At 43.9% G+C, this 17,730-nt stretch overlaps 1 protein-coding gene across 3 annotated transcripts in view; it reads right to left on the bottom strand.

Moving 5' to 3' along the window:
• The window catches only part of ctnnbl1 (catenin, beta like 1), an 82,652-nt gene that overhangs the window by 36,775 nt on the left and 28,147 nt on the right, over positions 1-17,730 (bottom strand). For all 3 annotated transcript variants that reach the window (XM_035383238.1, XM_035383239.1, XM_035383241.1), the window contains 9 exons: positions 17,538-17,723; positions 16,021-16,127; positions 14,984-15,123; positions 13,031-13,128; positions 8,137-8,230; positions 5,429-5,520; positions 4,192-4,264; positions 3,381-3,439; positions 442-590 (listed from right to left, as the gene is read on the bottom strand). In XM_035383238.1, the coding sequence (XP_035239129.1) occupies positions 442-590; positions 3,381-3,439; positions 4,192-4,264; positions 5,429-5,520; positions 8,137-8,230; positions 13,031-13,128; positions 14,984-15,123; positions 16,021-16,127; positions 17,538-17,723 (998 nt within the window). The remainder of the gene's footprint in view (positions 1-441; positions 591-3,380; positions 3,440-4,191; positions 4,265-5,428; positions 5,521-8,136; positions 8,231-13,030; positions 13,129-14,983; positions 15,124-16,020; positions 16,128-17,537; positions 17,724-17,730) is intronic.

The raw sequence follows: 17,730 nt of genomic DNA, 5'->3' as shown, positions 1-17,730 counted from the left end.
GAATGTTAAATTCTTGGTGTTTGTTGTGTGTTTACGTTTACTACAGATATGGGACTGCCTGTTTGCACAATATTAAGTATTTGGTTATGATTAAATTAGCTTGGTAGCTCGCTTCGCAAGCAAAACAAACATGGCGCGGTTTCAGTTTTTTTCTGTATCCAGGCAATAGGATACATCAGATCTATACTGATTGACCGAAAAAAATCAGTAAAGATTTGGAGGATATGTTGGGAAGGGAAGGGATGTTACCATAAGAATGGGCTCAATTCATTTCAATGGCATTTTTTTTCAAGCCTACTTAAATATTCAGAATTCTTTATTACATTATTTAAAAGCACAGGAACCAACTGGCACTGTGTGTAATAAGGTGCTGTCATCCTGGCCAAGGCAAGTGCCCATCCATACCCCTTCCCATACCCAAAGCAGTCAGGCCACGCCTACCTGAGCATGAGGTTCATCAGCTGAAGCCCCTCCCCCTTCAGGAAGCGGTCCCGATTGGCTCCCAGCATCAGGCAGGAACACAGTGCGTCGAAAAGGTTCTCCATCATCTCCTGCTCCTCCGCCGTGGCGGGGTTGTGTCGCTTGAAGACCTACGGAAAACCGCAAAGACCAAACTTCACTAAACAAAACAAAAAAATTATCTTCCTGAGTGTGAACATCTCCAGGATAGAAAGCTCCAGAGGATTAAAGGGGAATTCGATCGCAAAACAACATTTAGCTCATTTAACAGATCAAGGCGCAACTCATTAATTCTCTATGTTGTCAGGCCAAAGCAATTTCTGCAGAGATATCGGCAGCTAAAGGTGTAAATTTTGGTAGAGGTATACGTCATCATGTACACCTCTACCCTTCATCATTTTGAAGAACTACAATGGGCAGGTGATTTGAATTTGGAGATACTGTCGACGGAGGCGAAGGGGGCGTTGACCGAACTTACGTAAAAGAGAAATTCTGGGTAGCCGATATCCCAACTGTAAACGGTATTAGCTAACGAGCAAGCTAGTGTAGTGGGTTTCAGTAAAGCAGGTACCTGGAGCATGTGCAATAGTTTGAGGCTATTCTCTACTGTAGACTGATCTCTGCAGTAATTACAGATAGAGAGCTGGACACCTACCCTTCTACAAGTAAAATTTCATTTTATGGTGCAATTCCCATTTAACAGAAACTAATGAAGTCTGTCAGTGGTGTTTTAATAAATTATCAGGCCAGGTTTTAAGGCGAGGCACACTGGAATGAGCATGCTCTATGCTGAATTGGAAAATGAGCCAATAGTTCTGTAATTCACTTTGTTTGCACAAGATGGCCGCAGAGGTTCCTCCCTCCTGCAGAAGCCGCACTATCCTTGTTAGCTTCCCCGTTTCCTTCAGGGCAACATGCAGCTGCTTTGAAACCTGAAGGACACTGTTCTGCAGCCTTCAAGGAACCGAATTACAAAAAACAAGAGACTGTACCTTTTTAAAAAAGCTGCAGGGTACCACTTCAGATCTGCAAATGTTCTAAATTTCAACGGGAATTTCATTTTGCGCTTTGCCCTGCAACCTTATTATTACAGTTACCACTTAATTTTAACCTTCCATCCAGAACATGGTGGAAGAACCTGAAACCAACCTGCACCTGTCAGAGAAAGCCATGACTAACCTGCGAAAAGGCAAGCAGTTGAGGTAAAGTGTGAAGCTATGATCTATAAACGAAAGTGACCTACAAAAGGTATACACAAAAAAAAAAAACCCAAGCCGTTTGATAAAAGATCCTTATCCCCAAACGCTTTAACGCTACCATTCTCCCAGGCTACATTCATCAACCACTGCCTGCTCTTAAGGGAAATGGATATTGTTTACTTTTAAATTCAACATCCCAAATTGCCCTAGAACAAACAGGTTATAGTGGGGAAGATCTGATGGTTTTATCAGAACAAACACACAGAGCCAAAATAAGCCTTGCACGAGTTGTTGGGTCACAGGAACATGTTAAGAATAGAAAGAAAAGACTCACACACTCACTTAATGCCACAAAAAGACATATGGTGTTTAATTTAACCTGCCTTCCAGCGTACAAGACCAGAAGGGAATTACAAGTGTGGTTCCTGTGCTCAATGCAACTTTAGTAGTTTCTTCAACCATCTCAGCACAGGTTAAAAGATTATCATAATAGAGGTGGTTATCTGCAACACCAGCAATGTGATCTATGTTTTGAAATGTCCCTGTGGGCTAGGGTATGTTGGGAAGACTAGGAGACCTTTAAATCACAGGATCGGTGAAGACCAGAGCAACATCCAGACAAGTGCTATCAAGAGCTGGGGCTGTTCATTTTATGACACACACACACACACAACCACCTGGTTTCTAGCTGGATTAAATAGGGCATAGAGAAAATTTACATTCCATGTGTGTGTGTGGGAGGGGATCTATTTCTTAACCCTGCAAGGATTTAATGAAGATTTTGCCAGCAAACAAGGAAAAATGTTTGTGAATTGATTCACAGGATTCTAATATACTAGTAAATGTGCTTCCAATCAATGTTTTGGCTTGGCTTGCTCAATTGCTCATGCTGTTTCCTTCACTTCCTGTGTTTGGTGGTACAGTTGGGGGAAGAGTTTGGAAAGTTGTAACTGATGTAACAAGTGTGTAACTTATCAGTTTTCACTAGGAGGTTACATATTGGGAACGTAGTCGCAAACATAAGCCCCCAGTGCACCACCCACCACCCACCACCCATTCACATTTCCAACAAGTTCTCTGCCCTCAGCAACGCACCTGCCGAAAAGCCTGTTGAAAGAGCTCTGGTAATTGGCGAATCTATTTTGAGAAATGTGAAAATAGTGACTCCAAAGACCACAGTTCAATGCATTCCTGAGGCAAGAGCGACCGATATAGAGGCGAATCTGCAGGCTAAAGCCAAGCGTAAATTCCCCAAAATATGCATTCACATTGGCACTGATGACGTTCGGTGGAAGCAGAGATCATTTTTAATGCTTGATCCACATTCCACATTTTTTCCAAATATGGTAATGCCTGGCTGATGTTTTGTCTTTGTTGCATGTAGCTAATATGTGCCATGCTGGATGTAGTTTTCACCCTTAGCATGATTAGCATGCTCATTATGGGTCCAGTTTACTCAGTTCGCTGTAGAGCCAAACGTAGTTTGCTGAATTTTATTTTTTGGCAGGCCAAAGTGGCAATATGGCTAGGCTCTCTGGAGGAGAGCAGAGTGAGAGATAGAAGGGGTGGGAAGTGTGAGAGGCGGTGAAGAAGCAGAGGAGGAATAGAGAGATGAGGGGGAGGAGGGAGAAAGACCGAAAGGGAGGGGGAGAGTGTGGGAGAAAGAGTAATAAGGAGGTGAGAGAAGAGAAACGGAGCAGGGGAACAGAAGAAGGTCCTTACTGATAGCTGCTGCAGTAACACATCAATGCCATCAACCTCCCCCAAGAGCTCCCTGGTGCCTGCAGTGTGAGAGAGAGAGGGAGAGAGAGAGAAAGAGGGGGGGAGGGCAAAGGGAGGAGAGAGAGAGGGAGAGATGGGAAGAGAGAGAGAGAGGGAGAGAGAAGGAGGGGGGAGAGGGAGAGAGAGAGGGAGAGAGAGAGTGCAGTTATTGGACTGTGGAGCATAAACGCTGCCAGAACCCTAAGACGTGAAGGGCTGTCGCCCAGCAACTGAGTGGCACCAGAGACAAAAAAAAAAAAAAGAAAGACACAGAAACAAAACAAAAAAATGACAAAAATTAAATCTGTTGCGACCCCCTCCAGAATATCCACGCTCCCGCCGGTATCAAGCACTTGAGGGAAGAAGCACACAAACGACTGAATAACAGGAAGCCGAGCGGCTGGGGCGGGAAAAAGGAGCGGCAGCTCATTACTCAACCCGAGTTCTGAGTCGAGCTGCCACGCAGTTCACTCGGGATGAAAACGAGCCGCGCGCTCTCAGGCGTAACGCGGAGCGCAGGCGTAACGGGGAGTCGCGTGAGCGCACAGCGAGCATCTCGTCAAACGCGCGAGGTCCGCCGATCCCAGGAGGGCGGGCGGACATTTTGACAAATGCGCCCGGGCCTCTGTCGCTTTGGACGGTGCTCACGCTGGGATTCGCGCTCAACCTGGCAACCCGCCTCGTGTGGGTTGCCAGTTTGATTGGAAGTGGGAAGTTTAAAAACAAAACACATTCATCTTGCGCCTTTTTTTTTTTTTTTTTCTTTACTTACTGTCATTGTTCTGCAGCAAGATGGCAAGGATTTCACTGCAGTACAGCTTGTTGGCATCGAACGGCATTTTGGCCTGCATCAAAGAGATGGAGAAGAGGAGGCTGAAGCAGGATTAACTGCTGGTGAACCGAACATGCACAACCGTTACACTCTACTATTAAAAACTATTAAGACAAGCAATGACTATCCATAGCACTCTGGGCATAACATCTTTAAAAGAATTACATTTAGATCGTTTTTCAAAATCTTGGTGCTGCTTTGACTAGAGCTAGGCCTTTACAGAATATGCTATTACGCTATGATGTTATGACATAAATTTACTATTATTCACATGAAATAGAAAGATCACAGTATGATTATTTAATTTAATTTGAGTAACACCCCAAGGTAAGCACTAAACTCACAAAATCCAGTCTGGGTCAACAGACAGCACAACCACATTTGTATTATACATCACTTTTTAAATAACATTTTTAAACGGTTAAATGTGATATTTTCAAAGTTTCCTTTCTATCTCCGTACAAAATCGAAATCCAGTAAAATGGGGAGACATTGGTGATGGAACTCCAGGGGAAAATACTTTTGTAAAAGGATAACTTTACATACTTTTGCGTCAGTGGGGGAAACTTATTTTTAGATGCCTTTGGCGGCAATATGCCAGCCTTACACTGTTGGAGGTGCAAAACTGTATCACCCCGCAAGCTAATTAACCTTTCAGGGGTATCAACAAAGTACCACCGCTAGACGAGATAACGGAGAGCAAGCTACTGAGCTTGAGGACAGATATACAGAACGTGATTCATAAGCTTCAAAATAAAAAATAAACCTTGGTCTGGGGCTTTTCAGAGACAGTGTAGCACACTTCACAACGTGAATTTTCCAGTGATTTCCAGTGATGCACACAAAAAAATTTAACTTTCTTTAGCGCGCAATATTTACAGACCAGCTGAGCTAGGTTTTTATCCTTTGGTCTTATAATCTTTCAGACCAATGAGTTATATTACATTCTAAAGGCTGTTAAAATTCCATATGTTTTGGTAAGACTGCTTGTAGCATTCACAATGACTTATAATGCAGCATAAGGCGAATTGTAGTCACTGGCATTATGTGTGCCCCTTGAAGAACGCGGAACCATAAAAATGGGTCTGGAGCAGTGTTCCGTGGCTTTTCAGAGCCAGCGGGGGCACATTTAGCAGCCTGTATTTCCCATGATCCCCGGCGACACGCGCGCACGCACCTTGATTCTCTTCAGGAGCCACAGCATCAAGCCCTGCTGGGAAGCCTCGGTGCACATGTCCGGACGGAACTCCGCCATGTTCTCGACGATCGCTGTGGGGGGGGGGGGGGGGGGGGGGGGGGGTGTTAGCAGAGATATTCTGATCACCAGGCCAAATGCAGCACCTCTGTGGAGTGATAATGAAGCTGATGGGGGGGGGGGGGGTGAAGATGAAAAAACACTCATGGGACATAAGACATGGAGGGTATGTCATCGACAGAGAGAGAAGGAGAGGAGGATGGACAGAGAGACAGAGGGAGGGACAGCGATGAAAGAGAGAGAGAGAAAGAGGTTGCAGAATTACACCACAGGGAAATATGGTTGGGAGGGGGTGTTGGGCGGAGAGTTAAAAAGAGAAACCACCAGAATCGTAAAACCCTTCCCTGTTATACGCTGGGGAGGTGCTGGTGTCAACAGGAACAGGAAGTGCATAGGAAGACCGTACCACCAACATCAAGTAACACCGCAGATCACCTATTCTCCCAGAAAATGGCCCCTAAAATAGATTTTGCGCTCCAACTCCGACGAAAACGTAGCCCGTCATGCGCCAGACAAACGTCCCCCTCACAGAACCCCCGCCCCACTCAAAAAAGAGTGGCTGTTAAACACGGCCTTCAACAAAAACCAAAAACTAAAAAACAAAATAGTATAAAGCGAGAACAGAAATAAAAAAAACAAAAAGGGAGAGCTACCTTTGGACAGAGCGATGGCGGAAGCCCAGGCGGCGGTTTTCCGCGGATTAACATGACAAAGATCTCCCAGACACCTGATATCTCAATCAGACAGCGAGGGGCCCCGAGGAGCCCGGAGGAGCCGGGGCGGCCGGCTGCATGCGGCGGGGCCTGTTATCGCAGATTACACTCCGGCACACCGAGTCCTGGGGGAGTCCTCAGGGAGGCCGGCTTTCAGAGCGGCCAGAAAGGACCCGCACGCGCGCTGGCGCGGGAGCAAGGGGGGGGGGGGGGGAGGGAGGGGGAAGGTGGGTCTATGAAGACCCGCCGCTGGCCGCCAGGGCATTTCCCACAGGAACAGGGGAAAAGCTGCTAAAAGGAAGGGAAATGTAGCGGGAACCCCTCCTGAACTAGACCAGCCTTTTTCCCATTTCCATTTTTATGCCCCAGCCCCCCAAGTGGCACGTCTGGCTCAAACAGTACTATTTTGGACGGGGATGTGTCCCGTGGTCCCCAAACTGAATCCTGTTGTTCTCAGACGGACGAGTTCAGTTGCTAACTGCTGACCGAACATAAAACATACAGCCTGTATCTCCCCAAAACGAAGAGAACCCTGCAGGGTAGTGTTGCATGATGCATGGAACTTGCGTACTTTTTCAGTAACATGAAAAACGGTCCAGTTAGATTTTTCATATTTGAAAACTGTTACAGCTGTGCTGGTTCTCCCCTGCAGCATTTTCCTTTTGGCTGCGGTATCGTTTTGGCATTGAGTATTGTGATACTAAACCTGGTATTGGTATCAAGTCAAAATTCTGGTTTTGTGACATCTACTACTGATTCTATTTGATTTGTTGTTTTGTTTTTTCTTTTCTATTCTTATTGTAGTTTTTGGTGTAAAGTTTTGTGGGCTTTTATTGCATGTTCTTATTGATGTAAAGATTTGTGTGCTTTTATTGAATGTTCTTATTGATCTGCTTAGATATGTTTTTGTACAGTACTTTGAGCTGCTTTTTGCATGAAAGGTGCTATATAAATAAAAAATAATCTTTAAACTTGAAACCTAGCGCATAGACAGGAAAGGGCCTTAAATAGATACACGTCATTCAACCTGAGCAACTCAGCAGGTTCTGCGGGCCTACAACTCAGGTGGATTTCCCAGCAGGCTTTGCACCTCGCACATTCCAAGAGAGGAATTCAAACGAAGACGAAGTGAACGATGGAACTGCACGTGGGCGGATATCGTGGGACAGGCAGCTCTGCAAACGAACAGCCTTCCAATCAGCACGCAGCCATTATCCTCATTACCGCTTAATTGCCCGACAGCTGCCATTATCCAAGGTTACTTTCGAACGTACGTTTGCACTAGATCCGTTTCTGCAGCAGCGTTTCCCCCGAAGTGATCCAGCGGGCTGAAATGTACCGTTGACCCGAGGGAATCCCGATCTGAAACTCTCATCGGCCCATGGTGAAAACACAAATCAAGATCGCTAATTATTTTATGGGGCGTTGTGCATGGGTACTGAAGAGGAAGTTAGGAAAACAAGAAAAAAAAAAAACAAGAAGTTTGGCAGAATGTCGCCCTCTGGTAATACACCACACATCTGGCCATGGCAGCCGGCAAGAGGTGTCCGTGTGTGTGTGCCCGTATGTGTGTGTGTGTGTGTGTGCATGCATGCGAGTGTCTGTACATGTGCGTCTTTGGGAGTAGGTATGTATGCATATGCATGTGTGCTTGCGTATGTGTGACTGTCTGTGCGTGTGTGTGAACGCTTGTGCCTGCGTGCGCGTGTGTGTGTGTGCGTGCGCGTGTGTGTGTGTGCATCCATGTGTGACTGTACATGCGCGTCTTTGAGTGTGGGTGTGTATGCATACTGTATGTGTGTCTGTCTGTGCGTGCGTGTGTGTATGTGTGTGTGTGTGCATGCGTGTGTGAACGTGCGCGTGCGTGTGTATGTGTGTGTGTGTGTGTGCACTCGTGGGGTTAGAGACGCCGCTCACCCAGCGTGTTGTAGACCCCGTCCGCCTCCTCCTTCACCTGCTCATCCAGCCGTTCCATGTTCTGCACCAGCAGGGCCACCACCTGCCCCTCCAGCTGCAAAGAACGCACCGTCATACAGCACAAAGTGAATTCGCACATTTCAACGATCGCTCAGCTATGTTTATTATCAAAGCGCTGGGATGGGCGGTTGCCATAGGAACAGTCGCATACTTCAGCAGAAAGCGCTCACGGATCACTGGCTCCGTTTCCCCATAAGTATGGATGACAGGTCTGCTCCAAATCATTGAATTGCAACGGTTACATGCATGCATACTTGTTCATTTCCTCCCCCCCCAAAAAAAAACTGTAGGTAAAATATCCCTGACAACGGAACTTTGGGAGTAGACTCAATGTACAGTACCTTCTGCGAATGCACATATATTCTAATAAATTCTAAAACCTGAGCTGGACTAATTAGGAGCAAAAGGTTGAATGAAAGCCTGTTTAACATGGGCCTCCAGGGAAAATACCTGGCGAGGCACAGTTAAAGCCATTCCACACCGGGATCTGAGTGGCAACCCGAGCCTGACCCCACTTACCAGCAGGAACGTAAAAAAAAAAAAGGGGGGGGGGGTTGGGTCTTGGGAGAGAACTCAAGATCAGGCAGCAGTCAGTCACAAATGTGCACGATTCTGTCAAGGCTGTTCCATGTCCTGATTTACCTTTGGTCACACCTGATATTAACCACAACCTTATATGACCTTCAGGGTGTATAATACTTTCACATAAAGCATTCACAAGAGTTTCGCAAGTAACACTTTCCTGCTTAATAAAGCATTTATAACAGCTTCAAGACTGACATATATAGTGTTCATAAACTGCAGGGAGTTGCTGGCAAACGCAAAGAAATTAGGCAATGTAAAAGAAAACATGCAATGGGGACAAATTTGGGCAGAATCTGCCTTGAGAATTCTCACATTACAAAAGCACAAGAATAAGTCAAAAAATAAGATTCAAAAATAAAGATAAAATCTGTTCAGAATTAGTCATGATATAAAAAAATTTACTGGTGGCATAACTATGTAATCCAGTTACTGCTTACTCTGAAAACAACTGTAGCTAGTGGAAAAAATTATGCAGCCAAATGAAGAAGTACAGCTAATTGCCATAGGCGCACATGCACACACACAGTTCAGTCATAACTGGGTGTCAGACTTGAACAAACTTCATTTAAAATGCAAATATTAACAAGCGAAAGTTTAACCACGCGTTAAATTAAAACCTCGGTTTGTACACGTGGAACGACACGATTCAGCACAATAAAACAAACAAGAGCGACTGATGCTTCCCGGACGTGGAAATTCAGTTCACTTTTGTCAGTTTTCACAGAGGATGCAGCTTGGAGCCTTCTAACTGTGGCATTTTAATAAAACGTCAGCTCTGATAATTGCAATATATATTCTCCAGGAGATAGAACACAAACAGAAAGCACGCAAAGATGCCCTGAATTAGACTTCTGGTCACAAGGATGAGGGGAAATAATGAACCACCAGATCACAGAGAAAATAAAAACATGTTGAAGTGTAGGTACAGCAAGAGCAATACAAGATGGTGCGTTTAAACCTGACAATATCAAAGGTTACATCTACCAAACAGAAAGTTTTTATATCCAGGCTAAGTTAAAAACGCATGCTTGATTAGGGCTGGGTTATATATTTGTTTGATAATTGCTAAATATTTTTGAGTGCAATAAAGATCATTGGCACCATGTGATGTATTTTTCTTTCTTTCTTTTTTTTCTGATGCCCAGAATATCGAGAGATCACACTTTATCACCCTCAACATTTAAAATTATTGAGAGGGAATTCACCCTCTGTACTTATGAAACAGATGTCTCTATATGACATTGTGTGTGGATCATTCAATCAGCATGAGAGAAGAAACACGATCAAGCGTATACAAAAATATACGCTTTAATGACAAATAATGCTGAAAATTAAGCGTTTTGGTTGTAATATTGAATAAAGGCACTGGCACAGTATAACACAATGCAATGCTGTACATATAAGGTAATGTAGTCACGAACCAGACGCAAATGTATTCGTATTATTGTTCATACGTGATAGGCTCTCTCAACAAAGCTCCTGGGTACTGCTAAACAGACACTTCCTGTGAACTAATATAATTCTCAGCACATATGGTTATGAGGTGACAGACAACACTGGAATGAGCTGATATTACAGCTTACAGACGATATCAGTTATGCTTGACTCGTAGCACAAAAGTCTTTAACCGTACAGTTGGATCACAGCGCGGCAGTTGCCTGGCTACTGGCCTCGTACGGGGAGCCAGCAGACAAAACGGAGTTGTGATGTTACTTAGGAGTCAGGGTGCGTTGGGGAAAAATGGATCTCTGAGACCCAGCTGAGACAGAACGCACTAAATTCAATGCTGGAAAAGGCGGCTTGGGCCAGGCCAGCTTGATCGGGGACACCGGACTCCCAACACGAGCTCGTCGGTACCTGAAGGCGTAGACACGCGGTTCCAAAGCGGTGCGGACCATTTGTAGGCGTGAATGGCGCGGCCTTGGAATACCGAGCGTGCCCGCTAGCCGTCGGCGGTGCTCTTTAGGAATGCAGAGCGATTATCCATGCGTCCAAGCTTGCGCAGTCCAAAGCTTCACACCGCATGCGTGGCAAACAAACATTTATTACCATGTCTTCACTACATGCAAAGTGGTTGTTAATCCCACCAGTGCCATCTATAGTTTGATTTTAGCATTATGAATGACTGGCATGAGGGCTCTGGTGATCCTGAAGGGAAGTGGAAGATAGTGTTGGAATGCTGAAAGTCCCAGACACAGGCTCATTTGGGAGCTTATGCAGAAATAAAGCATTTGAGTCCTCAGAGAGAGGATTGCAGAGAAACAACTGCCTCACGACCTGATGCCTCAGGAAAGATCCAAACTTCAAAAGGCCACGTGAAATACTTCCAGGGGAAACAGAATTAACACTGAAAGATATCAGTGGTTACTTTTTATTTTTTATCAAGCATTTTTTATTTCCTCAGAAGTTTGAATGTTTACTACTGCGGTAGTAAAAAAAAAAGACAATACATCAAAGAAAGGCAATACATCACAAGGCGGCGATGATCGTTATTGTGCTCAAAAATTATTTGACAATTACAGAGCGAGCATATCGCCCCATAGTAAAACAAGAGTAAAACACAACGGAGCACTCCAATTGTGTAATAAAAGCAAAAGAACAATAAAAGAAGGCAGAAATACATGGAACATTAAACGTGAGAGACGATACGGAATAAAAAAATAAGATAAAATTAAAATCAATACCCTGTGGACTCCCCCTAGCACTGTGATGCTCTGGCCAAGAGCCAGAATGCTAAAGTTTAGCCTCCGCAGAGCTGCTTACTAAATTCTGTCAGTGGGGCGACACTGAGGAGTAGGGATGTAGCGGTATTCTGAACTAACAGTACAAGTTCATGGTACGGCACGTACAGGGAGGGGGGGAAGACCAAAATCTCTAAAAAGCGTGCCATTTACTTTCATCAAGACATGTCTCCACAAGTAATTTTGAAGTATTTAGTCTTATATTTAGTCTATATTTACTTTATTCAATATTTTATATTTACTAATAGACAATTTTATCGACTAAATTTGCTAGGAGAAAACGATGTGCCAATCCTTTAGTGGCAGTGACAGCGCATGACGCATGGTGGCGCATGTAATGTAGCGCCCAGGGCAGGCCGCATTTAGGACGAGCGGACACGCCCCTGTCAAACGCCCCCGACGCGCGGCAATCAGAAACGGGGATTTGTGAGCGCACGACAGGGCACCAAGGTGGAACAGGAGCCGCTCCAAACAGAACATGAACCATCACGGCTTTTAATGCTTCGGCGTCGCGTGAGATTGACCGTCCTCGACGAGCGGCTAGCAACGCCGCTCACGAACGTGATTTATATGATAATGGTGCGCTTGTTAACGGCGCGGGGCGTCAGCGGGTGAAAGGCACTGTGGGGAATTAATTAGAGCTGAGGGGAAACCAAGCGCGTAGTGCTTTCATTCTCCTGACGCGCATCCATCGACACTTTAAGATGCTCGACGAATAGATTACAGAAAGTGACCGACGGCCGTCAAAAAGAAAAAAAAAAAAAAAAAGGCTCTGGAAATTTAGCATAACAATTACAGGCCGGGTGTAACAAGGAAGACCTCCGTGATTAATCCTACGGAGGCTGGACCAAGCCCACCAATCATCGCAAGCTAAACAGCGTGTCAAGTGGAGGACACTCCGCTCAAAATGGCACAGTTGATTAATTGAGAAATTAAACCCCGGAAAAAGTGTTCGGTTGGATCGACCCGTACAAAACTAAGGTTAAACAGAACAATTCACCCGATGGCAGTATTTATCATGTGCGGGTTTCTTTCTAGCTTCATCAAGAGTAACACTGCGCACTAGTTGCTCGTAATACTCTCTGCAAAAACGTAAAATATATACAAAAAACATAAGGAAAAAACATACACGAGCATGTTCCTAGAGAGTAGGGCAGCACTATATATCGAATGAGCAAAGTTTAGCAAGGACTGACCAGGTGGTTTGGCCAGAACTGGGAAAATCTACAGAAGAATAATAAAAACCAAGGAATACAATAGTGCACATGGCACCTTCGGTGCTTGGGCCCTAATAAAAATAATAATAATAATAAAAATAATAATAATAATAATAATAATACCACCCAGCACCACTTAGATATACAAGGAAACAAGTGTAAAATACAGTAAGCTGCTTAAAGTGTCATTGGAGCCAGTGCATTGTTGATGACAACCACATGATTTTTGACTGTCAGCACAAACCTGTCTGATGCGTGCGAGGTTGCCCGGGAAACAGCGGCGGGACTTACCAAAGCGTCGATGAGCACCTCCGCGCCCTCCTCGCTCTCGTGAAGTGTGTCGATGTCCGTCAGCTCCTGCAGGAGATCCACCACCGCGATGGCTATATGTGGGAAGCGGACGCTAAGGACGTACGGACACAGAAACTTGGGAACTGTGCGAAAAAACACAGCTTTCGGACGAAACTTCTGAAGCAGAAAACAAAAAAAAAAAAAAAACTCTTTCTGAAGCAGAGTACAGAGAAGACTGCAAACTCCTTTCACTTTTTGATACAGCTCTGCATGACTCCAATGTGTAAACAACTTTAAATACCACGTCAGCCATTCTTGTTTTGTGTTCTTTCAGTATTCATGTGCAATATGCTAATATAATAGGCTTTTTAGAGGAATTTTCTTCTTTCTCCCTGTTCACAGAGCGCTTTGGACAGCAGGAAGTCAGTTCTAGAATTCATATTTTTTCACTTTTTCCCCAAGATTCTTATCAGCAGGGTTTCCACATCTTCTTTAACTTTCAAGGCCAAGTTCCCTCAAATACAAGGACTCAACATGAGTTTTTTGAAACATGAATTGGGTTTAACTGGCATCTTAACACAAAAATTGGACAATGAAAAGGAGAAGGCTATACAGAAGCAGTCATCCACACCATCAGATATAGCCAGTTCTCCTTAATCAGGCTATTAGGCGAGCAATACATTATTTTATTTGCATGGCAAAATTGTGCGCATTATTTAATTTTAAATTGTGGATGTAGGCTACTAATTCTCCACACTCAAAAGTTAATGGTAGTTCATTTTAAAAATGGTTTTTAATTTTAAAGGTTTATGGTTTTCCCTTGTCTGTTAATACAGACACATTTTCACTCGTCTGTTTTGTACACCTTACCATTAACTACACAGTGGCCCCAAGAAATAAGACACTCCAGAGAGACCTTGGACACTCACATATCCAAAACAAGCTATACAACTGAACCGCAAGGCAAACCAATAGCTTCTGGGAAATATATTCAATTGAGGATTCAAGCACTTTCAAGGAACATGTCCATTTTCAAAAAATATCTAGGCCTTATAATTATTTTTTCTCAAATGAACAAACTTTCAAGGATTTTCAAGGAACGTCGAAGCCCGATGAGTTTCGGATTCCCTTCTTTGTACATTTGTGTAAGCAACTTATTTAAAAATCCGGGGCATGAAATAATGCCGAATCGTATGCGAATGTAGCGTTTTTATTTTTTTCTTCTGCGCGCCCAACACTAAACACGAAGTGGCTATATGCCAGGGTGCGCAGACAGGTGACGGCTATTTATACCAAGAGGCAGAGATGGCGATATATCAACACCGTAACGGAAGGTGACAACGAGCATTTGTCTCGCCGCGGCTGCGCTAGCACGGTGTTGAACTTCATTAGCGCTTCGCCTTTCACAATAAAAGCGCAGGAACTCACTGTGCGTTTAGAGTCCCGTCTTGCAAACATCCCTGCATGTCCTCACAGACTCAAGATCAAAATTTAAGACTGCTAGACTGTGGCACAGACGCGATTAATCATGTTTTTCAAGAAACCTTTTAATATGTCCGATATAAAAGAACTCAAATAGTGTGACCAAGAAGACCCTAAAAGAAAATGATTCCCACATCAAAGAAGTAGGACTTCTATTTTTTTTTTTACTCTATGATCAAAGCATTCCTATAAGCATTCACTATACCCGAGACCTCCTTTGAGGTGGGAGCTACATAATTTATATAACATACTCGCTATAAACTGCAAATCGAAGCAGGTTTTCTCGAACGCAATCCAACAGCACAGGGCTTTATGAAATCCATAATGGGCAGGGCTTCTGTCTGCTGTCAGTCACTTAGCTATTTCAGCCAATCAGAAATCTAACTCCACAGCAAAAGCATGATTGGTTCACACAGACAAATCCTTAACGTTACTTATCTACCAGAAGCAGTTTCTTGAGAAAAAGGATATCTGTGTTCTCATGGCTCAGTAACCCAAGCAATGAATGGATAGCATTGAGCTCCACCAGCAGGTGGTAGAGGTCAGGCATGGTAGCGATGACGTGCATCTCCTGTATGATGTCATTCAGGTCCAGCTCCGCCTCCATGAACCTTGGAGAGCAATGGAAAAAGCTCCATGAACGAATGCATGTGAATATGTTCATTTCCAAAAATCCACAACAATTATTTCAATTCAAGACATTCAAGATGCATAGCAGGGACCATCGAATCTAGTCCAGGAGTCCAGCAGTGCTGCTGTTTTTAAATTCTTCCCCTCTAACCGGGGACTGATTTATACCTGGGACACCAGGTGACAGGGATCTTAGACCAATCAGTGACATTAATCTGACAATTAACTTTTCTGCCCTCGAGGGCTTGGCCGTTTAACTGAGAGAGGATAACACCTTCACCACTACCAACACCAGACATGCATTCAAAAGGAACATTAACTTCAGCAACAGCCTTTAAACAGTCTGAAAAGGTAGAGCGCAGCAAACAAAAATGGCTGCCAAAAGGGAAAGTGACACAGTGTGAACAAGTAAATGACAATAATTTGGGCAGTAATAATTCTTTTGAATTAACTGGATATTTGTTCCCAGTCCGATGTGAAAATCACATCGTGTCAAGCCTAATTAAACTGAATAGAACATTCTTTCAACAGTGACTGTTACCTGGGGTAAATAGTTGGCTGGCTATCATCTCCTTTGTTGAGCAAAGTTCTGTAACCACTATTATGTACTAACCACTACCAGCTGCAATTAGCTTCAAGGGCCATAAGTAAGGCTACAACACCACTGAAGGCACACTTGGGTATGCTCTGAAATTGTTGATGTTCCGTATTTTTCAAATGCAATATTTTATTAATTTTATGCCATTAATGTTTGCACCTATGTCTGGGTCAACAGTGAAAGTTCTGATATTCTTCAGATATTAAAATGATTGGACATTGTTTCTTCGCCCCTCAAATTTAACAGATGGCATCAAGGGTAAATTCCCGGTTTGACTCACTTCTCTGGACTGTCGGGAAACTTAATCCTCAGCTCCTGGTTCTTGTACGATCTTTTCTCGAAGGTCAGAATCATCTTCTTCACCGAGCTCTCATCCACTGGTTCTCCCTGTTTCATCAACACAACAAGCACACCGTTTCTAAAAAAACCCAAAAAAAACGCACAGACCGTTCCTTCATCCCGGTCGCAACACACAAGCTCAACGATTTCAGATCAAGGTCTGTAAAACAAGCACGTGAACATCTGTTGCAGAGGGTGATGTCATCTCTCTGAGCCTTAAAAAAGAGTCCAATTGCTCCCAATTCACATTTACAATTTTGTCAGCAGATGATTGTTGCCGAAGTGACTTACAAACCGCATTTAACATGGAAACCAAACACGACTAAAGCTACAGCTCCTTGGGCCAGGGGATGGATTTTAGCCCAGCAAACTACCATCTCCCAAGTAGGGAAGTGCATTTGACCCGATTTCCCTGTTCAAGTACGCACTTGAAACTAGAAATGAGTATTCGAGTACTCATTTCTTAATTGATGCGTCCAAATGTTTGCAAATTAGCTACACTCACCAAGTCATAATTCATTTCATGAATACAAAACACAAACATAAGCAAAATAAATGTATTTATTATTCAACATTATGGGACATTTAATAAACTGCAATTATAAAAATGTACGATAACTTTACATCCTAATAGGCAACATTCACTTGCAACATTTGCCACACCTTGCACCTTACTTAAAGTTATTCAGTAGGCTAAACAGTAAGCAAGTCAAATTTCAATTACTGAAATAAAATGCTGCACTGTACAATATGTAAAAAAAAATAAAAAAATAAAAAAAAAAATTTAGACACATAAGCATCCCCTTGATGCAAACATTTCTTTTCATAACATTTAAAAAAAACTTGCATCAAAATGAATCAAATGAATGAATGGAGATGTCCATACATTAGCCCTATAGATACCCCCAATGTCTCCCCATATTACCATTTGACAAAACCAGTTATTTTAGTTGTAGTGCAGCAGGTTCTGATCGGGCAGGATGCATGATTCAGTGAAGTATCGTTCGGGCGGAAGTGTATAATGGGGAAAGAACTGGGCTTGTGACCTGAAGGTCACATGTTCAATTGCCGGGCACTGCTGTTGTACCCTTGAGCAAGGCACTTAACATGCATTGCTTCAGTATACTGTATATTCAGCTGTAAAAATGTAAAAAAGTTGCACTATTTTGCACGCCCTTCTCTACACCCAAGTGCCTGAGAAGATGAAGGCACTTGGGTGTAGACCAATAGCATCAGTCCCTTGTTAGTGATGCCGCTGACTTCTGTGCGCACCCACTTTTCCTCCTTACTAGAACATCTCAATTCTGAGCTTTTGCATGTAAAATGACGCGTTTAAGACGGACAACTTTAAACGAAACCAAGAGCATCTGTGAACCTTTATTTCTGTAAACAACCCTGAGCAGCACTAAACTTGTCAGCACGCGACACTGCGGTAGCAGGTTTTTTGGCTCCACCCACCTCCTGGTCGTCATCGTGATCCATCAGCTTCTCCAGGACCCTTTTCCTGTTGCCGCCCAGCTCCTCCGCGTCCGGGTCATCTGGCTCTGCGTGTCTGCCGTGCTCCCGGGCCCCGGGGGGCTTCTGTTTAACTTTGGGGTCTTCGTCTCCGTCCTCCTCCCGGGGCCGCTTAGCGCCCCTGTCCGGCTGCAAG

This window comes from Anguilla anguilla, chromosome 11 (genome assembly GCF_013347855.1).
Source record: "Anguilla anguilla isolate fAngAng1 chromosome 11, fAngAng1.pri, whole genome shotgun sequence".
In the NCBI taxonomy this organism is placed as follows: domain Eukaryota; kingdom Metazoa; phylum Chordata; class Actinopteri; order Anguilliformes; family Anguillidae; genus Anguilla; species Anguilla anguilla.
Note: the sequence above shows the minus strand (reverse complement) of the source record. Positions and strands in the feature narration are given on the sequence as shown.